Raw genomic sequence first — 26,638 nt, 5'->3', positions numbered from 1 at the left:
ACAACGATGACATCTCTGGCAACAACATCAACGACAACTTCACCACCAGCAGCAGCAGCAACAACGACGACGACACCACCAGCAGCAGCAACAACAACCACAAAACAAACATCAACGACGACCCATGTCTGACTCCCACGCCATCACCGGTGTCAGCGACCCGTGAACAGGGACGACATCTACACCAGCAGCGCGACAACCACCTGCAAATTGTACACACACAAAAAATGTTTTATTCAGTGTCAAACACCTCACTCTGGCAGACTGGTGACGTTATTTCTTAATGAGGTCACAGAAATATGACGTAATTATCTTCATTCATTTCGCTCATTGTATCAATAAAATGACGTCATCAAAATGTTGCACAATCACCTGAATCACACTTCTTGTTTTCTGAGAGACAGATACGTAGACAAATATGAAGACAGACAGACAGACAGACAGACAGACAGACAGACAGGCAAACAGACAGACAGACAGACAGACAGACAGACAGGCAAACAGACAGACAGACAGACAGGCAAACAGACAGACAGACAGACAGGCAAACAGACAGACAGACAGGCAAACAGACAGACAGACAGACAGGCAAACAGACAGACAGACAGACAGACAGGCAAACAGACAGACAGACAGACAGGCAAACAGACAGACAGACAGACGATACAGACAGACAGACAGACAGACAGACGAGACAGACAGACAGACAGGCAAACAGACAGACAGACAGACAGACAGACAGACGGACAGACAGACAGACAGACAGACAGACAGACAGAGGTGTACTGACCGACACGCAGCGTGGTGAGTAAGTCGGCCACCAGCTGCCCGCATCTCTTACAGTGCCATGGATCGCGACCCTCATGTCCCTGTGTGTCACCCCGCCACAAGCTGTAGAGATGATCAACTCTCATCACGGGGGGCCCGTCAGAGGGCGGGGCGACAGGCGGCGCGGTGTATGCCGGGACCTTTCCTCCCTTCATATCACGAGCCTGCTCCACCTCTCTCACCACACTGGGTGGCGACCTCAGGGGCTGCGTCAGGTGGTGCACATAACGCTCCATGTCGGCAGGTAGTTCAAGCAACACGCCGGCCGCCCACAGGCTGACCGTTATGTGCCGTTGTTTCAACGCCTTGTAGATCACTGTGATGACGTCACTGTAACAGAACAGACAGGTGTGTCAGTGTGTATACAATACCCCGTTGTTTTAACGCCCTGTAGATCTCTGTGATGACGTACGTCACTGTAACAGAACAGACAGGTGTGTGTCAGTGTGTATACAATACCCCGTTGTTTCAACGACCTGTAGATCTCTGTGATGACGTACGTCACTGTAACAGAACAGACAGGTGTGTGTCAGTGTGTATACAATACCCCGTTGTTTCAACGACCTGTAGATCTCTGCCATGACGACACTGTAACAGAACAGACAGGTGTCAGTGTGTTCACCTGTAAATTACGAATACTGATTTGATGAAGTAACCCTGCAGAAGGAAGTCACACGGTAAATCGTGCTGCCTGTATCTCTCCATTCTCTGGCGTGTGTTCTCCATGAAACAAAATAAAACCAAAAGTGCAGAGACACAGATATGATATGACGTAATAGTGCATAAGACGTAAACGGAGTGACGTAAAAACTCATACGACGAAAACAGAGTAAGGTAAATGTGAATTACCTGTCATCAGACTCCAGGCAAAATATTTAGCGATCTGTTCAGCATGGCAGACAAACAAAGGGTGGCGCCTGATGGGAAAGATTGTTGACATCACTGATCAGTACCCGACACAGTGACAGTCGTTGACTGCACATTCTATATCCAATAAACTGTCGTAACGTATTGATTACACGGGAATAATTAAGAACCATTATTTATGCACAAACTCTATATCATTTATTGACAGTTAGCATATACGGATCCCGCAGTGGGGCACTGCGGTTATGAAATTAAAGGCCCCTCCTGTTTTTGGAACCGCAGGAGCTTTCTAGTTTGCTGTTAGGTAGATTTTTGGTTCCTCTTTCCTGTCATGCTCTCTTTTTCTTCATGAATTCTTTTCTTTTTTCTGCCTTCTTGCTCATTCACCTGTATTTTTTCCAAAAATCTCTTCTCTTGCCGCTTGTCTCGCGATTCATGTATAGTTTAATCTGTTTGTGTTCTGATGTAAGTCCAGCAGTAGATAGGTTAAGCCTATTTTAACATACTGGAAACTGGTAATCTTCCAGTAGGTATTAATTTAGTTTTACTAAAGCCTGCTGGGACACAAGTAATGGGTTAGTGCATTTGTAAACAGGAATCGCTTGACAAGTGGCCCCCTTCATCCCCCCCTTCCTCGTCCTGATATGGCTCTGCGTAGTCGGCTGGACGTTAAGCAACAAATAAACAAACAAACAAACAAGCATATAAGGAAGGTGAAAAAACACGTTTTCGGAAGGATCAGATTATCTTCTACCGAACACGACCACACCGACCAACGCAAGAGTGACAGGAGGCAGTGTTAGATTCAGTGTACGGCGTCATTCTTACCCGTTGGCCTCATCGGCCAGGATGTGCACGCGCCCCTCAGTCTGTGCGTGTTGACACAGCTCCTCCACCCAGGCCTGCACTTTCTCCTCGCCTCCCTCTGTCCATCGACCCCTGTTCCGTACCCCCGCCATGTTGACGAGCTGCACGCTGCCGGCGCCCTGTCCGACTGTTTTGCTCAACTGATGTCTAACCAGGTAGGCGGCAGCTGTACCATCGTCACTCGTCTGAAGAACAAAGACGGTGCGGCGATACTTCCTCATCCAGTAGGAACCCCTTAGAATTATAATGATCGATTTCCCTACCCCGGGCGCGCCCCTGAAGATCCTAATGTCGTCGTCGTCGTCGTTGTTTGGCGTGTGCTCCAGGACTTCAAACTGTTCCGGGAAAAGAGCAAGGCAAGACATGGGTCTGCCATGTTCTTCCCCGACAGCCTGAACAAAATGGCCCTGGGTCCACAGCTGTAGTCGCGGCTTGCGGCTAAGGTACACCTGTACCGTTGCCAATGGTACGGAGAACCTGCATTGATTTATATCATAATTTATGTAAGCTTGTGAACACACCCACATCAACGCCCCCCCCCCCCCCCCACACACACACACAAAACACACACAAAACAAGAGTGGAAAATACAAGCACATACAGAGGCATAAAACAAGACATGCTAGCACACAGAAAGTCACATACATAAATATACAAACGAGAGAGAGACAGACAGACAGACTCAGTAATATACTAATAGTGTATGTGTTCTGCGCGAACTTAGAATCCGGTTTCATTCTAGAATGGACCGGGTCCAGGTTGGAATTCTAACCCTGCGCAAGTACAGGGGTGCCATTCTAGAATGAAACCCTTGAATAAAGGGGGCCGTAATGTTTGTAGGTAAGACAGAGTTGTCTTCCCTTGAATTATCTCCACCTGCACCTTCCCTTTGATAAAATGGGGCTGATTTGTCTACCCCTGAAAAAAATCCTTTGGCGATCTTGCGATGTCATGTCATGTCAAGAAAGTTGACACTCCTGAGTACGCAATAAACAAAGGCAGACCATAGCAAGGGGGACTACCAGGGCGGTAATGTTTGCAGGGCAGTTGTTTTTGTGATGAGAGCCGGTTGCGGCCGCTTGCAATGTCAGCGCTGTCTCCCTCTCGGAAATGTCCGGTTTTTTGACAATTTTTTTGACAGACAGACAGACAGACGGTCAGACCGACTAACCGACAGACAGACCAACAGAAGGACAGAGTGAGTTATAGAGCTGTTGTCACAGGTTTAAAAAAAAGTTGACATTATATCTTCACAATTCAGAAGACCAACTTCATGTATATGAATAAGATTAAAAGTTACAAGCGAGATCGGCAAAACACTGTCAGTCCGGAAATTTCCGTTCGTAGCGATCAGTGCTGAGTGTCTCTCAAAATCGTAATCACTTTCAGAACATCACAATCCCAATTCACGATGTCTTTGAGTAAAGTGTAAAAAACCCGAAAAAAAACCCAACCAAACACACAAAAAACAAAAACAAACAGAAAATCCACATTTGTGGCTTTGGCTGTGTGATAGTCTAACTGAAATGACTATTCCAACTTGGACCCAAATTCCAACCTTGCGCACGGCCGATTCTAGAATGGACCAGCAACAAGGGTTTCATTCTAGAATGGCACCCCTGTACTTGCGCAGGGTTAGAATTCCAACCTGGACCCGGTCCATTCTAGAATGAAACCGGATTCTAAGTTCGCGCAGAACATCTGCACTGTGTGTGCTTACTCGAACGACGTAATTAACAAAATCAACAGTACCTTGCCACAAGCTTTTCATACGTGGAACCTCCCTTCATTGCGGGGTCCCCTGCCTTTCCCCCCTTCCAGCAGGTGTTCCACCAGGTGTCTCGTCTGGTGTCGTCTGTCATATCATCATGACAGAGACACCACTTGTCGACCCTTTGCCCTGCCTTCACGCCCAGACTCTGCTCCAACTTCTGCAACTGAGGTCAACACACACGGACTGCAAACAACGCGGAAGATTACACGAAGATTTTTTTATCAAGCGCTGCATACTATGATAGTAAAACTATACTTACGGATGGAATTATCTGACTTCTGGGCCTAAAAGACGATTTTTTTCTGAAAGCGCCACAGTGTTTCCGCATGTAATAGAAAGCTGTCTGCCCGTTTTGAGCGACTCGCGTCACGTAAAACTCAAATGACGTCGTTTTCAAAATACCGCAAATTGACGCCAACGAAGCTACCTCAGTGTTCTGAAAGTGATGTTCTTGTCAGCAAGGTTAGGGCCCCGTCACACAGCGCTACGTACGTCCTCAGTACCACGACCATGCCGATCACGCATATCTGAAAAAAGTGATCAAATCGGGGCATATCGCCGTCAAAATCCAGAGCGTGGCCAATCGTGGGACAAACGATGGAGGATCTCCATTAGCGTGGTTTAGTCGGGGTGGGATCTGCTAGGTCGCGAAGCTGCACGCTCTCCCTACGCTTATTTTGAATTGCACAAAAGAAGCGTAGCCGGGTCGTGGCGCAGTACAGTCTTGATGCAGTTTTGTTTAATTTGCCATGTGCTGGATTTTGACGGCGATTATACCCCACCTTCGAAGATGAAGGTACCTGATGGTGGTTTTATCACGACCACAGAGATCTCACCACAATGCTACCACGCTGCCTGTAGGGGAAAGGCTCCTAATATGGACCGGCTCCTAAAATGGACCACCTCCTGTTCTGACAAACTAACGGCGCTAGAGCGCTCAAAACAATTTCATTCGCTTTATTCACCCTCTCTAGATAAGTTGCACATGTAAAACCAGTTGCAGAAACACAAACTTCAAAACCGTTAGGCTTTTTCGCTTTTTTTCACTTTTGGCAGCGTTCACTCTAAATTTGCCGCCTAAAACGGACTTGCTTCTGTCCACAGCCAAAGCTTTCATAACACTAAAATGGCTATATATGACAGCTAAGACAGTATTTGTTACATTTTAACATTGTGTACCCCGAGTTTCTACTGCAAACAGAAAATAGTAGCAAAACCTCAAAGTATGTGTGAGTCCACTAATATGGACCATCTTCAACAAATCGAAGAAAATAAAAACTAAAGGCAATTTCAATTAATTCATTAAGAAGCTTGCTGAAAATAACCTATAACTAGCCCTCGAGATTTCAAAAAAATATAACAAATAGTCTTTTTTTGGGGGGAAGTTGATAATTTCACTTATTTACACTCTGTTTTAGATAAGATTCTTCAGTTTCCTGGTGTGCTTCAAATAATGCTCTCTTCAACCAGAAAAAGATAAATCTAAAGCATAGTTGAATTAGTCTGACTTGAACACTAAGTTGCGTCATGTTATTTTGAAGTATAGGGGGCTTTTTACAGTGATTCATGAAGGCCGCTTCACTGGTCCATATTGGGCGCCCAGGCTCCTAATATGGACCATTTGTGATTTTTTCTGCATTTAATTTTTGCTGAATATCTATCAAAGCTAACTCACTCTAACTAGGCCTAACGGTTAACCTAAGAGAGAAGGACTACTGAACACAAAATAAAACTTCTTCGCAAGAAAACATGCTAGTTATTAGCATAAAACAACAAGTCGCGTAAGGGGAAATTACTACATTTAGTCAAGCTGTGGAACTCACAGAATGAAACTGAACGCACTGCATTTTTTCACAATGACCGTAGTCCGCCGCTTGTGCAAAACGGAGTGAAACTGACGAGCCTGTTCAGCGCGGTAGCGGTTGCACTGCGCTGCATAGCACGCTTTGCTGTACCTCTCTTCGTTTTAACTTTCTGAGCGTGTTTTTAATCCAAACATATCATATCTATATGTTTTTGGAATCAGGAACCGACAAGGAATAAAATGAAATTGTTTTTAAACCGATTTCGGAAATTTAATATTAATTGTAATTTTTATATTTTTAATTTTCAGAGCTTGTTTTTAATCCGAATATAACATATTAATATGTTTTTGGAATCAGAAAATGATGAATAATAAGATGAACGTAATTTTGGATCATTTTATAAAAAATTAATTTTAATTACAAGTTTCCGATTTTTAATGACCAACGTCATCAATTAATTTTTAAGCCTACAAGCTGAAATGCAATACCGAAGTCCGGCCTTTGTCGAAGATTGCTTGGCCAAAATGCCGATCAATTTGATTGAAAAATGAGGGTGTGACAGTGCCGCCTCAACTTTTACAAAAAGCCGGATATGACGTCATAAAATACATTTATCAGAAAAAACAATAAAAGTCTGGGGATATCATACCCAGGAACTCTCATGTAAAATTTCATAAAGATCGGTACAGTAGTTTACTCTGAATCGCTGTACACACACACACGCACAGACAGACAGACACACACACACGCACAGACACCACAACCCTCGTCTCGATTCCCTGTCTATGTTAAAATATTTAGTCAAAACTTGACTAAATGTAAAAAGTGGTCCATATTAGGGGCCCTTCCCCTACGATAATGGCGGTCCCGCTACGTTCCTAATGATATTTTGCCACGCTTCCTGTGGGCCACGACCCGGCTTTTGTGCAAGCTACGTTCCTAATGATACTTTGCCACGCTTCCTGTGGGCCACGACCCGGCTTTTGTGCAAGCTACGTTCCTAATGATACTTTGCCACGCTTCCTGTGGGCCACGACCCGGCTTTTGTGCAAGCTACGTTCCTAATGATACTTTGCCACGCTTCCTGTGGGCCACGACCCGGCTTTTGTGCAAGCTACGTTCCTAATGATACTTTGCCACGCTTCCTGTGGGCCACGACCCGGCTTTTGTGCAAGCTACGTTCCTAATGATACTTTGCCACGCTTCCTGTGGGCCACGACCCGGCTTTTGTGCAAGCTACGTTCCTAATGATATTTTGCCACGCTTCCTGTGGGCCACGACCCGGCTTTTGTGCAAGCTACGTTCCTAATGATACTTTGCCACGCTTCCTGTGGGCCACGACCCGGCTTTTGTGCAAGCTACGTTCCTAATGATAGTTTGCCACGCTTCCTGTGGGCCACGACCCGGCTTTTGTGCAAGCTACGTTCCTAATGATACTTTGCCACGCTTCCTGTGTGCCACGACCCGGCTTTTGTGCAAGCTACGTTCCTAATGATACTTTGCCACGCTTCCTGTGGGCCACGACCCGGCTTTTGTGCAAGCTACGTTCCTAATGATACTTTGCCACGCTTCCTGTGGGCCACGACCCGGCTTTTGTGCAAGCTACGTTCCTAATGATACTTTGCCACGCTTCCTGTGGGCCACGACCCGGCTTTTGTGCAAGCTACGTTCCTAATGATACTTTGCCACGCTTCCTGTGGGCCACGACCCGGCTTTTGTGCAAGCTACGTTCCTAATGATACTTTGCCACGCTTCCTGTGGGCCACGACCCGGCTTTTGTGCAAGCTACGTTCCTAATGATACTTTGCCACGCTTCCTGTGGGCCACGACCCGGCTTTTGTGCAAGCTACGTTCCTAATGATACTTTGCCACGCTTCCTGTGGGCCACGACCCGGCTTTTGTGCAAGCTACGTTCCTAATGATACTTTGCCACGCTTCCTGTGGGCCACGACCCGGCTTTTGTGCAAGCTACGTTCCTAATGATACTTTGCCACGCTTCCTGTGGGCCACGACCCGGCTTTTGTGCAAGCTACGTTCCTAATGATACTTTGCCACGCTTCCTGTGTGCCACGACCCGGCTTTTGTGCAAGCTACGTTCCTAATGATACTTTGCCACGCTTCCTGTGGGCCACGACCCGGCTTTTGTGCAAGCTACGTTCCTAATGATACTTTGCCACGCTTCCTGTGGGCCACGACCCGGTTTTTGTGCAAGCTACGTTCCTAATTCTACTTTGCCACGCTTCCTGTGGGCCACGACCCGGCTTTTGTGCAAGCTACGTTCCTAATGATACTTTGCCACGCGTCCTGTAGGCCACGACCCGGCTTTTGTACAAGCTACGTTCCTAATGATACTTTGCCACGCTTCCTGTGGGCCACGACCCGGCTTTTGTGCAAGCTACGTTCCTAATGATACTTTGCCACGCGTCCTGTAGGCCACGACCCGGCTTTTGTACAAGCTACGTTCCTAATGATACTTTGCCACGCTTCCTGTGGGCCACGACCCGGCTTTTGTGCAAGCTACGTTCCTAATGATACTTTGCCACGCTTCCTGTGGGCCACGACCCGGCTTTTGTGCAAGCTACGTTCCTAATGATACTTTGCCACGCTTCCTGTGGGCCACGACCCGGCTTTTGTACAAGCGAGGGGAGAACGTGCAGCTTCCCGACCTCACCCCGATCAAACCACGCTCATGGAGATCCTCCCACGTTTGGCCCACGATTGGCCACTCTCTCGGACAATTTTACAACGTAGTAGAAGTGGTGTCTGTGTGTGATTTGGTTGTAAGGCTCCCGTCACACAGCGTTACGTCCTTACTACTACCATGCCGATCACGCCGATCTGAAAAAGTTAAAATCGGGGCATATCGCCGTCAAAATCCAGCACATGGCACTAATACCGCTGCTTCTGCTACGACGGAAAAGTGTCCGAGAGCGTGGCCAATCGTAGGCCAAACGTGGCAGGATCTCCATGAGATTGGTTTGTTCGGAATGGGATGTGCTAGGTCGGGAAGCTTGCACGCTCTCCCCTCGCTTATGTTGAACTGCACAAAACAAACGTAGTCGTGTACAGTCGTGATGTAGTTTTTAGTATTTGCCATGTGGGGCGGGGATATAGCTCAGTTGGTAGCGCGCTGGATTTGTATTCAGTTGGCCGCTGTCAGCGTGAGTTCGATCCCAGGTTCGGCCGAAATTTATTTCACAGAGTCAACTTTGTGTGCAGACTCTCTTCGGTGTCCGAACCTCCCCCCGTGTACACTACATTGGGTGTGCACGTTAAAGATCCCACGATTGACAAAAGGGTCTTTCCTGGCAAAATTGCTTAGGCACAGTTAATAATTGTCTACCTATACCCGTGTGACTTGGAATAATAGGCCGTGAAAGGTAAATATGCGCCGAAATGGCTGCAATCTACTGGCCGTATAAAATTTCATCTCACACGGCATCACTGCAGAGCGCCTAGAACTGTACCCACGGAATATGCGCGATATAAGACTCATTGATTGATTGATGTGCTGGATTTTGACGGCGAGCCCCGATTTGATAACTTTATCAGATCGGAGTGATCGGCATGGTCGTCGTAAAAACGTAGAGCTGTGTGACGGGGGCCATACACAAAACTACATCACGACTGTACTGCGCCACGACCCGACTACACTTGTTTTGTGCAGTTCAAAATATGCTCTCTCTCATATCAAGCCAGGAAGTTCTTTAAGAACCACATAGTCTTTCCATTCAATGAGCTGTATACACAATACCTTGATTGGTAGGTTCTCTTTGGATACAGTTGTTCATTAAGTTGTTTATTTGCGACAAAATCACGAAGATTTGGCTCTGTGATACATTGTTTTGCTAAGTTAATGTATTGATGCAAAGTATGCTTACTTTGCGTTTATATTTATTGCTTTACACCCAGTTTTGAACACGACCTTATGATCTACAATGCTTCTATAGCCTATAATGCGCTTCATGTACATAAACTTATATGTTCTACCATTAATGATGTTTTTATGTAACCATTTTTCCCCACACCACCCCCCCCCCCCCTCCTGATGATAGTTGAAGTAAAATAGTTTAGTCCTTCTTTAGGGCGAGGGCCAGATGCAACAAAACATATCTATGCTTATTCTTGTTTCCCTCGAAATAAAGATTTGTCATTGTCATTGTCTCTCTCTCCCTCCCTCCCTCCATCCACCTCTCTCTCTCCCCCTCTCTATCTCTCTCTTTATGGTTGTGTGTGTGTGTGTGTGTGTGTGTGTGTGTGTGTCTCTGTGTGTGTTTGTGTGTCTGTGTCTGTGTGTGTGTCTGTTACGGATGAAATTTCAGGTAAGTGTCTGTGTGTATAGAAAATATGCGTGCTCTGCTCTGTTTACTATCTAACTGTTCTTCACACACAACACTCAGACAAAGCACAAAGACTAAACACTCTCAATGCCCTTTGCCCTCGTACCTGTAATGAATCATCACAACAATAATACAAACATGTTATTTCTCTTGCATTCTACAGATCACGTTCATTCATATATAAGAAGAATAATATCTTAACACACGTCGGAGACCAACTGTCTCACGTTAGATGAATGTTCCTGATCCACACAATTCTGCTAATGTTTACAGTTCCTGTTTACTACAGTGTCATGTTACGCACATCACTTGTCGCGTAATACTTAAATTGACGTCGTCTACGTCTCACACAATCTTCTCGCTGATTATGGTTCTTCGGTGGCAGTTCACACATTCAGTGACTCCACAATGTTATGATTAAGTTTCTTCGGTGGCAGCTCACTCGTACAGTAACTCCACAAACTTATGATCATGTTTCTTCGATGGCAGTTCACACGTACTGTAACTCCACAACTTAACGGGTACATACCCGGGATACATACCACCCACGCGATACCGCACGTGGTGGCTATGGGGTGCGGCTCCACCCAGTTCCCAGTACTCCAGCGTCGTTACAACCCTGCGCTCTCAAACATCACTTCGTAGCGCCAAGGAGGGGATGCCCATCTCTCTCTCTCTCCCGCTGTCCAGTGGTCCCACCCATCACTCTGACCCGGGGTGCTGCGTAAAAAGTTTAGGCTACCATAAGTCTCAATTCTTATCTAAACTTTTCTACGAAATAATACTGCTATTCTTCCTCAATACTGTTCAACTATCCGTCCACTAACTTATGCGGATATATTATTTACACCAGCTCATTTACAAGTAACTTCATTATCAAAAGCACATACGACCTTCCTTTTCAAGATGGCTGACACAGCGGCCCACGCTTTTCCAGCCCAATTTACAACATGACTCTTCCCGTCATTTCACCCGTCAATATTACTGAGCAAAATACAATTCAATAAATACCTGTATCTTTACAGCCTAAAACCACTCATGGTTCGTCCGCACACAAGTCTTTCGGTGTTCGACTTCAGTGTTCGCGGCTGAGCAGCATTCTCGCCCAACGCGGAGACATCAACACGTCTGTCTCGTCTGACTGTCAAGAACGCTCTAACCTTCCACACGCCACGAAGCTAACCTCGTTTCCTCCTATTGGCCAAAGCAGCCAATGGAAATACGCCTTACAGAACTAGACCATGCCGTGAAGTCGTGCTACTTCAAGTATGGCAAGCCAATCTGTACAACATTTGTTTACACCATCCAATACTAACCTATGTACAATCCATTTGTCACAGTGTCTGTGTCTGTGCGTGTGTGTGTGTAGAGCGATTTAGAGTAAACTACTGGACCGATCTTTATGAAATTTTACATGAGAGTTCCTGGGTATGATATCCCCAGCTGTGTCTTTCATTTTTTTGATAAATGTCTTTGATGACGTCATATCCGGCTTTTCGTGAAAGTTGAGGCGGCACTGTCACACCCTAATTTTTCAATAAAATTTATTGAAATTTTGGCCAAGCAATCTTCGTGTGTGTGTGTGTAGAGCGATTCAGAGAAAACTACTGGACCGATCTTCATGAAACTTGACATGAGAGATCCTAAGTATGGTATCTCCAGACTTTTGTTTCTTTTTTTTTGTTGATAAATAGCTTTAATGACGTCATATCCGGCTTTTCGTAAAGGTTGAGGCGGCACTGTCACGCTCTCATTTTTCAACCAAATTGGTTGAAATTTTGGTCAAGTAATCTTCGACAAAGCCCGGACTTTGGTATTGCATTTCAGCTTGGAGGCTTAAAAATTAATCAATGAGTTTGCTCATTAAAGTTGTCATTAAAATCGATTTTTCGCAAACAGATTTAAAATTGATTGCATCGTATTCTTCATCACATTCTGAATCTAAACATATATACATATGTCATGTTTACTCTTAAAATGTGATCACAATTAACGAAAATAGATTAATTAGTCTTACGATAAAAATTTAAGAAATCGATCCAAACATGATTTAATCCTATTCTTTATCATTTTCTGATTCCAAAAACATATAGATATGATAGGTTGTATTCAAAACAAGCTCAGAAAGTTAACACGAATACAGAAAAGCGTGCTTTCCTGCTAAGCACAATACGCTACCGCGCTATTCTGGCGTGTTAATTTCACTGCGTCTTGCACGTGGAAGGTGAACGATTTCCTTCTCGCGGGGATTGACGAAGCTGTACTGTCTTGGTGAAAAACTACAGTGCATTCAGTTTCATTCCGTGAGTTCGACAGCTTGACTAAATGTAGTAATTTCGCCTTACGCGATTTGTTTCTTCTTAGGTTAACCATTATGCCCAATGGGTGAATTCGCTTTGATAGACATTCAGCAACAATTAAATACAGAAACATTCACAATGGTCCATATTTGGAGCATGGGCGCCTAATATGGACCTGTGAAGAGGCCTTCACGATTCACTGTAAAAGACCCTTAATGCCTATACTTCAAAATAACATAATAGAAATTAGTGTGCAAGTTACCTAATTCAAAGATGCTTTAAATGTATATGTTTCGGGTTGTTGAGAATATTTTGTTAAGCACAACAGCAAACTGTGCGTGTGTGAGTGTTACATTCTTGCATACTTACATTATTCATGTTTTGCAGCGCCTCCAGAAGACAGTGTCTGGACGTGTCAGGCATGAGAATGGCCTGGTGGACTGCCGGTGGTGTGTCCAAGTCACCCAGAACACAACGTCTCACAACATCTCCAGCTTTCTTTAAGTATTCTGCGGCCTTCCTCAATTCTTCTTGAACTGCATGAGGGTCCTCTTCTGTCTGACGTATGATTGCCCCCATCATTACTCCCCGGTTACGATCGATGACCAACAGATCAACAAAGTCTTCCTCCAGAACTAAGTCCTCTTGCAAATATAACGGTTCTGCCTCGTCACTGTTCATATTTTTGGCTGCCCCAGTGTAGAGGCTTTGAGAACCAGCGCCGTATAGGCCACATTTGCCTTGAGTCATTATTATCAAAACTTGTTTCTGCCTGGCCGCTTTGTCCTTGATCTTATTCATGCAGTCGTGGACTTTCTTCAGCGCTCTGTCTATGTGTACGACGTCACTGACCTCTGTACGCTCGGTGATATCACTGTCGATTTGTTGTTGAGTTTTCAGCACGTCGATCAAGTCACCTCCCTGGGTGTGTTGTTTTGTGACGTGCACCGTGTCTACATGGTGCGGGGGGATCATATAGACGTCCCTGTGCAGGTTAGGGAACCAGGCGTTCAGAAACTCCCTCTGGAATCAAAGACCTGATGATACACCATCTCACCAGCGCTTCTACTGTTTAGAACATGCATGAGTTATTCAGAAGACAAACATACATAAGCTAAGCCAGGACTTGTAACCTCTTGTCTGTGGTTCATACAGTCGCTACTCGTACACAGTGTTTTTAAAAATGAAATGGTATATGTACTCTGAATTGAGTGAAGGTACAGTCGCTACTCGTACACAGTGTTTTTAAAAATGAAATGGTATATGTACTCTGAATTGAGTGAAGGTACAGTCGCTACTCGTACACAGTGTTTTTAAAAATGAAATGGTATATGTACTCTGAATTGAGTGAAGGTACAGTCGCTACTCGTACACAGTGTTTTTAAAAATGAAATGGTATATGTACTCTGAATTGAGTGAAGGTACAGTCGCTACTCGTACACAGTGTTGTTAAAAATGAAATGGTATATGTACTCTGAATTGAGTGAAGGTACAGTCGCTACTCGTACACAGTGTTGTTAAAAATGAAATGGTATCTGTACTCTGAATTGAGTGAAGGTACAGTCGCTACTCGTACACAGTGTTGTTAAAAATGAAATGGTATCTGTACTCTGAATTGAGTGAAGGTACAGTCGCTACTCGTACACAGTGTTGTTAAAAATGAAATGGTATCTGTACTCTGAATTGAGTGAAGGTACAGTCGCTACTCGTACACAGTGTTGTTAAAAATGAAATGGTATCTGTACTCTGAATTGAGTGAAGCTAGCTCCCATAAAGAACGAACAAGCACAATCTCGCTCAACAGTATGTCATGGGTACATGTGCACTCATCCTTTGCACTGGGAAGACAAGACAAGACAAGACACAAGACAAGACAAGACAAGACACAAGACAAGACAAGACACAAGACAAGACGTTATGCAGACAGTTGGTTTTTACAGGTAGTCAAGTTTTGACTAAATGTTTTAACGAAGAGGGGGGAATCGAGACGAGGGTGTGGTGTACATGAAACTTGACATGAGAGATCCTGAGTATGGTATCTCCAGACGAGTTTTTTTTCTTCATTTTTTAGATAAATGTCTTTGATGACGTCATATCCGGCTTTTCGTGAAAGTTGAGGCGGCACTGTCACGCTCTCATTTTTCAACCAAATTGGTTGAAATTTTGGTCAAGTAATCTTCGACGAAGCCCGGATTTGGTATTGCATTTCAGCTTGAAGGCTTAAAAATTAATTAATGAGTTTGCTCATTAAAGTTGTCATTAAAATCGATTTTTCGCAAACAGATTTAAAATTGATTGCATCGTATTCTTCATCACATTTTGAATCTAAATTTTTTTACATATGTCATGTTTACTCTTAAAATGTGATCACAATTAACGAAAATAGATTAATTAATCTTACGATTAAAATTTCAGAAATCGATCCAAAAATGATTTCATCTTATTCTTTATCATTTCCTGATTCCAAAAACATATAGATATGATAGGTTGTATTCAAAACAAGCTCAGAAAGTTAACAAGAATACTGAAAAGCGCGCTTTCCTGCTTAGCACAATACGCTACCGCGCTAATCTGGCGTGTCAATATCACTGCGTTTTGCACGTGGAAGGTGAGCGATTTCCTTCACGCGGGGATTGACGAAGCTGTACTGTCTTGGTGAAAAAATACAGTGCGTTGAGTTTCATCCCGGGAGTTCGACAGCTTGACTAAATGTAGTAATTTCGCCTTACGCGACTTGTTTTTACATCCAGCTCTCGCCCATGGGAGGGTCTAATCTAATGATAATGCGTACATTTAGTCAAGTTTTGACAAAATGTTTTAACATAGAGCGGGAATCGAGACGAGGGTTGTGGTGTATGTGTGTGTGTGTGTGTGTGCGTGTAGAGCGATTCAGAGTAAACTACTCTACTGGACCGATCTTTATGAAATTTTATATGAGAGTTTCTGGGTATGATATCCCCGGAAGTTTTGTTTCATTTTTTGAATAAATGTCTTTGATGACGTCATATCCGACTTTTTGTAAAAAGTTGAGGCGACACTGTCACACCTTCATTTTTCAATCAAAATGATTGGCCAAGCAATCTTCGACAAAGGCCGGACTTTGGTATTGCATTTCAGCTTGGAGGCTTAAAAATTGATTAATGACTTTGGTCATTAAAAATCTGAAAGATGTAATCAAAAATTTTTTTTTTTATAAAACGATCCAAAATTACGTTCATCTCAATTTTCATCATTTTCTCATTACAAAAACATATAAATATGATATGTTTTGATTAAAAACACGCTCAGAAAGTTCAAACGAAGAGAGGTACAGAAAAGCGTGCTATGCAGCACAGCGCAACCACTACCGCGCTAAACAGGCTCGTCAATTTCACGAGAGGCGGACTGCGGTCATTGTGAAAAAATACAGTTCGTTCAGTTTTATTCTGTGAGTTCCACAGCTTGACTAAATGTAGTAATTTCGCCTTACGCGACTTGTTAAAATGTTAACATATCAATCAAAGAAGTAATGAAAACAAACAAACGATTAACAAACTAAACAAACAAACAAGTCGTGTAAGGCGAAAATACATTTAGTCAAGCTGTCGTACTAACAGAATGAAACTGAACGCACTGCATTTAGTCAAGCTGTCGTACTAACAGAATGAAACTGAACGCACTGCATTTAGTCAAGCTGTCGTACTAACAGAATGAAACTGAACGCACTGCATTTTATTTCTCTCACCAAGACCGTCAGTCATCAGTCCACCGCTCGTGCCAAAGGCAGTGAAATTGACTAGCCAGAATAGCGCGGTAGTGGTTGCGCTGAGCAGGATAGTACGCTTTTCTGTATATTTGTTCTTTTTAACTTTCTGAACTTGTTTATAATTCAAATATATCATATGTATATGTTTTTGGAATCAGGAACCGACAAGGAATAACATGAACATGTTTTAAATGGATTCTGGAAATTTAATTTTTATAATAATTTTCATATATTTAATTTTCAGAGCTGGTTTTTAATTCCAATATGACATATTCATATGTTTTTAGAATAAAAAAATGATGAAGAATACGATGACATTATTTTTGGATCGATTGATAAAAAACAAACAATTAATTACAATTTTTAGATTTGTAATGACCAAACTCATTAATTTATTGTTAAGCCTACAAGCTGAAATGCAATACCGAAGTCCGGCCATTGTCGAAGATTGATTGACCAAAATTTCTATCCATTTGATCGACAAATGAGAAACCCAGGCGTGACAGTGCGGCCTCAACATTCACTAAAAGCCAGATATGACGTCATCTCGGATATGACATTTATCCCAAAAGAATAAAAACGATATCATACTTAGGAACTCTCATGTAAAGTTGTATGAAGATCGGTCCAGTAGTTTTCTCTGAAACGCTCTACACATACACACACACATACACCACACACACACACACACACACATACACACACACACACACACACACACACACACACACACACACACACACACACACACACACACATACACACACACACACACACACACACACACACACACACACACACACACACACACACACACACACACACAGACACACATACACCACAACCTTCGTTTCGATTCCCCATCTATGTAACATTTAGTCAAAACTTGAGAAAATGTAACCACCAAAAAAAAGGAACAACCTTAAACAGTATATGAAAAAAAATGTTTGAACTGCAACAGGCTTGAGCTAAACCCCACACTTGTATTATTTGGATAAGATGGTATAACAAACACTGATGAAAGTTTTGATTGTATTTTATTGCAAGCCAATTTTTTTTTACACAAATGTAGAATAAATAAAGTAAAGCCAACTTTGAATTTTTTTTTTTTTACAGTGGATATGTAAATCAATCTTGTATGTGCAGGCCAGCTCCTTTAGAAAATGTTCAATGTTGGCTTTATTTTATTTATTCTACATTTGTAAAACAAACAATTTGGCCTGCAATAAAATACAATCTAAACCTTGATCAGTGTTTGTTATGCCGTCTTGTCCAAATAATACAAGTGTGGGGTTTAACTCAAGCCTGCTGCAGTTCTGATAATTCCTTGATAATGGAGGTCCTTGGTGTTTTTACCGGACATACACATTATACTTCATCGTTGATAGTGAGGTCCTTGGTGTTTTTACCGGACATACACATTATACTTCATCGTTGATAGTGAGGTCCTTGGTGTTTTTACCGGACATACACATTATACTTCATCGTTGATAGTGAGGTCTTTTGGTGTTTTTACCGGACATACACATTATACTTCATCGTTGATAGTGAGGTCTTTTGGTGTTTTTACCGGACATACACATTATACTTCATCGTTGATAGTGAGGTCTTTTGGTGTTTTTACCGGACATACACATTATACTTCATCGTTGATAGTGAGGTCTTTTGGTGTTTTTACCGGACATACACATTATACTTCATCGTTGATAGTGAGGTCTTTTGGTGTTTTTACCGGACATACACATTATACTTCATCGTTGATAGTGAGGTCTTTTGGTGTTTTTACCGGACATACACATTATACTTCATCGTTGATAGTGAGGTCCTTGGTGTTTTTACCGGACATACACACTATACTTCATCGTTGAGAAGACACGTCATTGTATTTATAACAAAGTATGAAATGAATAATCATGTCCAAGAAGAAGACAACAAGAACACTCCATCAAGTTATTACGATTATCTTGAATAAAGCGTTGGATTAGTGGGATAAAATCAACTTACCTGTGCGTCACTCAGGTTGCCACGTGAGGTACTGTTGTCACGTAATGTACTTCGTCTGAAAAGGCTAAGGACTACACACACACACACACACACACACACACACACACACACACACACACACACACACACACACACACACACACACACACACACACACACACACACACACACACACACACAGAGAGAAAGAGACGGGAGAGTTTTGTTATTCTAGTTGATTGATACACTTTTCTGGATCATGCAGGTTACTTCCCAATAACAAGACATCCAGGCCAATTGCTGATCAAGTTAAAAGCCCACTATCAAACGGGTCATTTTGAATATTGAATATAAAAAAGAGTTGGCACACCAAAGGAACCATTTTTTAAGCGAACTGGACCTTCGGCCATTCAAAAGACATTCGTTGTTCTGTTCCTTAGCTTTTGCTCAAACATGCTTCGTAGCTTTGCTAATTAATTACAATAATTTAATTTTATGAGCGGTTTTCTACGCCAACCCTGCTGTGTCAGGAGCCCCGATTCCGTTCATCTTCATATCTTATTCAATTCTTTCTGGCACACATTCGTCTAAGCAGATAAGAACATTTAGATTAAGGAAATCAAAGTTATGATCTAGCAAATGTGCTTTATTGGGCTATAACGCAAGACACAGCGTAAACCAACACTATGCATTGGAGAATATAGAGACTCAAAAGACCACCCAACAAAGCATTTAGATTTGAACAATTAAACGCTAAGACACACATGATATAGCATCGTGTGAGTTCTTATCTATTCGAACCCATACTCAAAACTGTAGCTGATTTGGTCTCTTCTCAGGCTCAAACAATCAAAAGCAGTGCGCGATGGAATATTTGTCACGTGACCCGTGAAAAAGGAATCTTCAATCGGAAAAACGTTTCATGTCTATGGTAACATTCAGGGCATTCATACGAAATGACATCAATATTCTTGCTTTGGTTGAGATACGAAAATTGGTGTAATATCTAAGGTATTTTGAGCTTGCAACTGCTAAAATAAAAGCTTACCATGAGTGAGAAAATGTAAACCCGCTGAAGGTCTTTGGGGAAGCAAGATGGCGGCATTGAGAGTGTACACCCAGTCCATTGCGTCTGCTCTGTCGTAAGCTGTGAACACGAAGTCTCGCCTCTGCATATGGATGGTGAAACTGGTGTCGCCGTGATGGACGCTCTGAAGAAATAAACACATTCAGCATGCAGTGCATGGACACAGTATAACAATTGTGCATGAAAGTAACTGGAATGTCCCGTAGCGCAATAAGTCAAAATAGATCATTACACTAAACTGACAGAACATTTACAAAATCAGAACCAGCATTGACCTTTACGGGTTCAAGAAAGCCGGCCCGGGTGGTGACACGGGGGTGGGACATGGATACCGTCTCTGGGTCTGCACAAACAGTTAACCCGTGTCCAACCCGGTGTAACAGGCCATTTTGACACATAGTCAGTTTTGACTGGGAGGTCATTTTGAACTAGCCTATTTTGACCCCCCCCCCCCCCCCTAGTCAGTTTTGACCTCCCCTTTCAAACTTCAAGAAAAAGTACTTTTGGGCCTTTTAAACGAAATATACGCTTATATGTATGCATCTATGCATCTCCTCAAGTTTGGGGGGCGGGGGGGGGGGGGGGGGGGAAGGGGGGGGGGGTCATTTTTGGCTAGCCCGGAATAACCTCCCGGTCAAAATCAGCTAGCCCAGAATGACCCCCCCCCCTCCGGTCAAAACTGACTAGGCCAGTCAGTTTTGACCTCCCATTCAAACTTCAAGAATAAGTTACTTTTGGAACCCCCCGCGGGTTAGGGGGAAGAATTTACCCGATGCTCCCCAGCATGTTGTAAGAGGCGACTAACGGATTCTGTTTCTCCTTTTACCCTTGTTAAGTGTTTCTTGTATAGAATATAGTCAATGTTTGTAAAGATTTTAGTCAAGCAGTATGTAAGAAATGTTAAGTTCTTTGTACTGGAAACTTGCATTCTCCCAGTAAGGTCATATATTGTACTAAACCGGCACGGTGGCCTAGTGGTAAGGCGTCCGCCCCGTGATCGGGAGGTCGTGGGTTCGAACCCCGACCGGGTCATACCTAAGACTTTAAAATTGGCAATCCAGTGGCTGCTCCGCCTGGCGTCTGGCATTATGGGGTTAGTGCTAGGACTGGTTGGTCCGGTGTCAGAATAATGTGACTGGGTGAGACATGAAGCCTGTGCTGCGACTTCTGTCTTGTGTGTGGCGCACGTTATATGTCAAAGCAGCACCGCCCTGATATGGCCCTTCGTGGTCGGCTGGGCGTTAAGCAAACAAACAAACAAAACAAATATATTGTACTACGTTGCAAGCCCCTGGAGCAATTTTTTGATTAGTGCTTTTGTGAACAAGAAGCAATTAACAAGTGGCTCTATGCCATCCCCCCCCCCCCCCCCCCTTTTCCCCGTCGCGATATAACCTTGAACGGTTGAAAACGACGTTAAACACCAAATAAAGAAAGAAAGTACTTTAGGACCTTTTAAAACGAAATATATGAATATGTGCACACTATTTGTTGCAAACATGATGAGGTAAGGAACCCCATGGAAATTAACCAAAAATTGTTGATAGGTGTGTTTTGGGGTTTTGACACTATGACACACTTTGATCTATGTTCTTTCAGTTATATTCATTATTTTCAAATCGCCATAACTTTCGTTTAAAACCACTTTGGAAGATGATTCAAGTCAAAATAGGCTAGGCCAGTCAGTTTTGACCTCCCCTTAAAACTTCAAGAATAAGTATTTTAGGACCTTTTAAAACAAAATATATGTATGTGTGCACAATATTTGTTGGAAAAATGATTTAAAAAAAAAGAATTTAAAAAAGACCTTAAAATTTTCTAATGATAGAGAGGGGGCCGACATGATGGGGAGGGGGCCGATATGATAAAGAGGGGGCTCATATGATGGAGAGCTGGCCGACATGACAGAGAAGAGGCCGATATGATGGAGAGCGGGCCGACATGATAGAGAGCAAACCGACATGATAGAGAGTGGGCCGACATGATGTGGAGGGGGCCGACCTGATTTGGAGGTGGCCGACATGATAGAGAGTGGGCCGACATGATGTGGAGGGGGCCGACCTGATTTGGAGGTGGCCGACATGATAGAGAGGGGGCCGACCTGATTTGGAGGTGGCCGACATCATAGAGATCGGGCCGACATGATGGAGACGGGGCCGACATGATAGGGAGGTGGCCGATATGATGGAACTGACATGATGGAGAGGGAGCCAACATAATAGATGTGGAGGACATAAAGGAGACGGGGCTGACATGATGGAGAGGGGGCCAATATTATAGAGAGGGGCCCGACATGATGGAGAGGGGGCCGATATGATGGAGAGGGGGCCGATATGATAGAGAGGGGGCCGACATGATGGAGAGGGGGCGACATGATGGAGAGGGGGCCGACATGATGGAGAGGGGGCCGATATGATGGAGAGGGGGCCGATATGATAGAGAGGGGGCCGACATGATGGAGAGGGGGCCGATATGATGGAGAGGGGGCCGACATGATGGAGAGGGGGCCGACATGATGGAGAGGGGGCCGACATGATGGAGAGGGGGCCGATATGATGGAGAGGGGGCCGATCTGATGGAGAGGGGGCCGACATGATGGAGAGGGGGCCGACATGATGGAGAGGGGGCCGACATGATGGAGAGGGGGCCGACATGATGGAGAGGGGGCCGACATGATGGAGAGGGGGCCGACATGATAGAGAGGGGGCCGACATGATGTGGAGGGGGCCGACATGATAGAGAGGGGGCCGACATGATCGAGAGGGGGCGGACATGATAGAGAGGGGGCCAACATAAAGGAGAGGGGGCCGACATGATGTGGAGGGGGCCAATATTATAGAGAGGGGGCCGACATGATGTGGAGGGGGCCAATATTATAGAGAGGGGGCTGACATGATGGAGAGAGGGCCAACATAATAGAGAGAAGGCCGATATAATGGAGAGTGGGCCGACATGATGTGGAGGGGGCCGACATGATCGAGAGGGGGCCAACATAATGTGGAGGGGGCTGATATGATAGAGAGGAGGCCGACATAAAGGAGAGGGGGCCGACATGATGGAGAGGGGGCCGACATAAAGGAGAGGGGGCCGACATGATAGAGAGGGGGCCGACATAATGTGGAGGAGGCCAATATTATAGAGAGGGGGCCGACATGATGTGGAGGGGGCCAATATTATAGAGAGGGGGCTGACATGATGGAGAGAGGGCCAACATAATAGAGAGAAGGCAGATGTGATAGACAGGGGGCCAACATGATCTGGAGGGGGCCAACTTGATGGAGAGTGGGCCGACATAATGGAGAGGGAGCCGACATGACAGAGATGGAGCCGACATGATAGAGAGGGGGCCGATCTGATGGAGAGGGGGCCAACATGATGGAGAGTGGGTCGACATAATGGAGAGGGAGCAGACACGATGGAGAGGGAGCCGACATGATACAGAGGGGGCCGATCTGATGGAGAGGGGGCCGACATGATGGAGAGGGAGCCAACATCATAGAGAGGGGGCCGATATGATGGAGAGATGGCCGACATGATAGAGAAGGAGCCGACATGATAGAGAGGGGGCCGGTCTGATGGAGAGTGGGCCGACATAATGGAGAGGGATCCGACATGATGGAGAGGGAGCCGACATGATGGAGAGGGGGCCGATCTGATGGAGAGGGGGCCGATAGGGGGCCGACATGATGGAGAGGGAGCCGACATGATAGAGAGGGGGCCGATTTGATGGAGAGGGGGCCGACATAATGGAGAGGGAGCCGACATGATGGAGAGGGAGCCGACATGATGGAGAGGGAGCCGACATGATAGAGAGGGGGCCGATATGATGGAGAGATGGCCGACATGATGTGGAGGGGGCCGACATGATAGAGAGTGTGCTGATTTTGATCGGGGTGATGCATAGATGCATACATATATGCGTATATTTTGTTTTAAGAGGTCCTAGTGTACTTATTCTTAAAGTTTGAAGGGAAGCGTCAAAACTTTTTCTTTTTTTGGAAATTTTAAAGGTTTTTGTGTGTGTGTGTAATATCATTTTTCCAACAAATATTGTCCACATGTACATTCATATCGGTTTAAAAAGTCTTAAAGTACTTATTCCTGAAGTTTGAAGGGGGGGTCAAAACTGACTGGCCTAGTCAGTTTTGACCGGGGGGTTATTCTGGGCTACCTGATTTTGACCCCCCCCCCCCCCCTCAAACCTTAGATATACGTAGTTGTGTACATATATGCATAATAATTGTTTCTAAATGTCTTAATGTACTCATTCTTGAAGTTTGAGGGGGTGTCCAAATTGACTAGGGGGTGGTCAAAACTGACCAGCCCAGAATGACCTCCCGGTCAAAATAGGCAGCTACACCGGGCCGGATTCTCATCCGAGACCTTAAGTCACGCAAAACTTATGTTTTCAAACCATACTGAGAAAGAGAGAGAGAGAGAGAGAGAGAGAGAGAGAGAGAGAGAGAGAGAGAGAGAGAGAGAGAGAGAGAGACAGAGACAGAGAGACTCTGGACTTGCCGTGACTGACTGTCTTTGTAACCGATGCCAAGACGTTGCCAACACAAATGAAGAGACTGGACAGAGAGAGAGATAGATTGATTGATTGAATTTTATTTTTTGAGGGTAACAGAATAAGCAATGTATAGATGCTTATTTTCATCCGGCCCTCGCCCATTGAGGGTAACTCGATTAATACCAATAAGAAATAGAAGTTAAGTTAACTGCAATGCAATTAACATAATTAACATGTCAAACAATTAAAAAGACATTTCAATATACATTATGAATATCAAGTAACAATGAAATATTATCAAAGATTTACTTAATTAAGAGAAACATCATGTAGAGTTCTTTGAAGGATGTTTCACTGACTTGCATTTTAATTATATTAGGAATGGAGTTCCACAACAGTGCGCCACAATAAGAAAGACTTGACTTTAAGAGAGATTGATTGATTGATTGATTAAACTTTATTACAGAAGGATGGAGATTTTAGGCGTTGCCTAGTCTTACAATCTGTCCTTGCTAACTAACATGAATACAAAACAGACATGAAAACATTATAAGAGCAAAAAAGGTTGACGGCAAAAATAATCGTACATATGATAATAAATGGCATTTAAAGGCAAAGAAAAAGTTATAGTATTTGATACTATTAAATACAATAACAGCAATAGAAATATGAAAATAGAAATAATGGTAATGATGATGATGTCATAACGATAATAACAATACTAACTGTAAAAAACAAACAAAAAAAAAACCCAGCAATAATAATAATGATAATGAGAGAGAGAGAGAGAGAGAGAGAGAGGGAGAGAGAGAGAGAGAGAGAGAGAGAGAGAGAGAGAGGGAGAGAGAGAGAGAGAGAGACAGAGAGACAGACAGACAGAGAGAGAGAGAGAGAGAGAGAGAGAGAGAGAGAGAGAGACTGATGCTGCCGAAAATCCACTCGCTAACCAAAACGCAGTGACAGGAGCATGTAATCTCTAACAATTGGTAGTTTCCAGCTTCTACCCTTTGCTTTGCCCTGCACCCATGCTTCGTAATAAAGGTCCCAGTACATTTCTTTCTTCGACGTCAAGTGTTACGCTGAGACGCGCATTTGTTTTTTTCCCCTGGCTGGGCGTGTACACGCGAGTAAAGCTAATATCTCAAGACTGACTAACGTTGGGAACCACCGTGTGGCAAGCTACTCACCAAACTTGACCTCAATTGACCCCGGAGTACCAGAGACACAAGTCTAGCTCAATTGACCCCAGAGTACCAGAGACACAAGTCTAGCTCAATTGACCCCAGAGTACCAGAGACACAAGTCTAGCTCAATTGACCCCAGAGTACCAGAGACACAAGTCTAGCTCAATGGACCCCAGAGTACCAGAGACACAAGTCTAGCTCAATTGACCCCAGAGTACCAGAGACACAAGTCTAGCTCAATTGACCCCAGAGTACCAGAGACACAAGTCTAGCTCAATTGACCCCAGAGTACCAGAGACACAAGTCTAGCTCAATTGACCCCAGAGTACCATAGACACAAGTCTAATCCGTAGACAAACAGAGAAACAACCAAACAGAGAAACAAGCAGAGAAATAAATAGAGTGAAACCTAAAAGCCACGGCTTAAAAAGTTCAGTTTAAAAAGATATGTCAAGAACGTTTCTTTGGTTTCTACTCGACCGCTGGAATCATAATTATCAGACACTGCCAACCCTCCCCCAACCCCCCCCCCCCTCCCTCCCCGAAAAAAAAAACCAACGCCAACCACCGACATGATCAATAACTCCAGACCCGATAACTGAATTACTTCTTTTTTTGGTGTACAGTAACTTCAGCTTACGCACGAGCAGTCCCTAAGTGGAAATGTGTATGTTAAATGGTCTGACGTTAGTGCTCTGTCGACAACATTTCCGAATTTCGAGATCGACTAAACAACGTGGTCTTTATATATATCTATGCCTGTCTGTCTGTCTGTCTGTCTGTCCCTCTCCCTCCCTCTCTCGCTCTTTCTTCCTCCCTCTCTCTCTCTCTCTCTCTCTTCCCCTCTCTCTCTGTCCCTCTCTCTCTCCCTCTCTCTATGTCCCCCTCTCTCTCTCTCCCCCCCCCCCCTCTCTCTCTCTCTCCCTCCCTCTCTGTCCCTCTCTCTCTCCCTCTCTCTCTATCTCCCTCTCTCTCTTCCTATCTCTCTCTCTTCCTCTCTCTCTGTCTCTCCAGGGGCGGATCAGTTGCTTTGTAAGGGGGGGTGCACTTTGAATCGAAAGTAAACGAAATGGTCATAGAATCAGCTTTCCAATTTTTTTTTTTTTTTTTGCTGGAGGGGGGGTGCACGTGCACCCTGTGCACCCCCCTCGTCCGCCCCTGCCCTCTCTCTCTCTCCCTCTCTCTCCCTCTCTCTCTGTCCCTCTCTCTCTATTGTGTGCCCACCACCTCACTCACCGCGACCCGAGCGTGCTGAAGAGACAGGCTGCGCTTGATGGTGGTCTTGGAGTCATCTTCATACATCACCAGCACTGCGCCGTGCGCGTACAGCACACAGTACTTCCTG

General features: G+C 44.3%; 1 protein-coding gene across 1 annotated transcript in view; it reads right to left on the bottom strand.

Moving 5' to 3' along the window:
• LOC138950295 (uncharacterized) overlaps positions 1-26,638 on the bottom strand; it is a 27,800-nt gene extending 1,162 nt beyond the window's left edge. The window contains exons 1-7 of the mRNA XM_070322042.1: positions 26,530-26,638; positions 19,558-19,720; positions 18,531-18,601; positions 13,151-13,804; positions 4,315-4,499; positions 2,524-3,039; positions 791-1,158 (exon numbers count right to left, since the gene is read on the bottom strand). Of these exons, the coding sequence (XP_070178143.1) occupies positions 791-1,158; positions 2,524-3,039; positions 4,315-4,499; positions 13,151-13,804; positions 18,531-18,601; positions 19,558-19,720; positions 26,530-26,595 (2,023 nt within the window). The 5' untranslated portion in view covers positions 26,596-26,638. The remainder of the gene's footprint in view (positions 1-790; positions 1,159-2,523; positions 3,040-4,314; positions 4,500-13,150; positions 13,805-18,530; positions 18,602-19,557; positions 19,721-26,529) is intronic.

This window comes from Littorina saxatilis, linkage group LG16 (genome assembly GCF_037325665.1).
Source record: "Littorina saxatilis isolate snail1 linkage group LG16, US_GU_Lsax_2.0, whole genome shotgun sequence".
Classification (NCBI taxonomy): Eukaryota; Metazoa; Mollusca; class Gastropoda; order Littorinimorpha; family Littorinidae; genus Littorina; species Littorina saxatilis.
The sequence above is the reverse complement of the archived record's forward strand: the minus strand, read 5'-3'. Positions and strand labels throughout refer to the sequence as shown.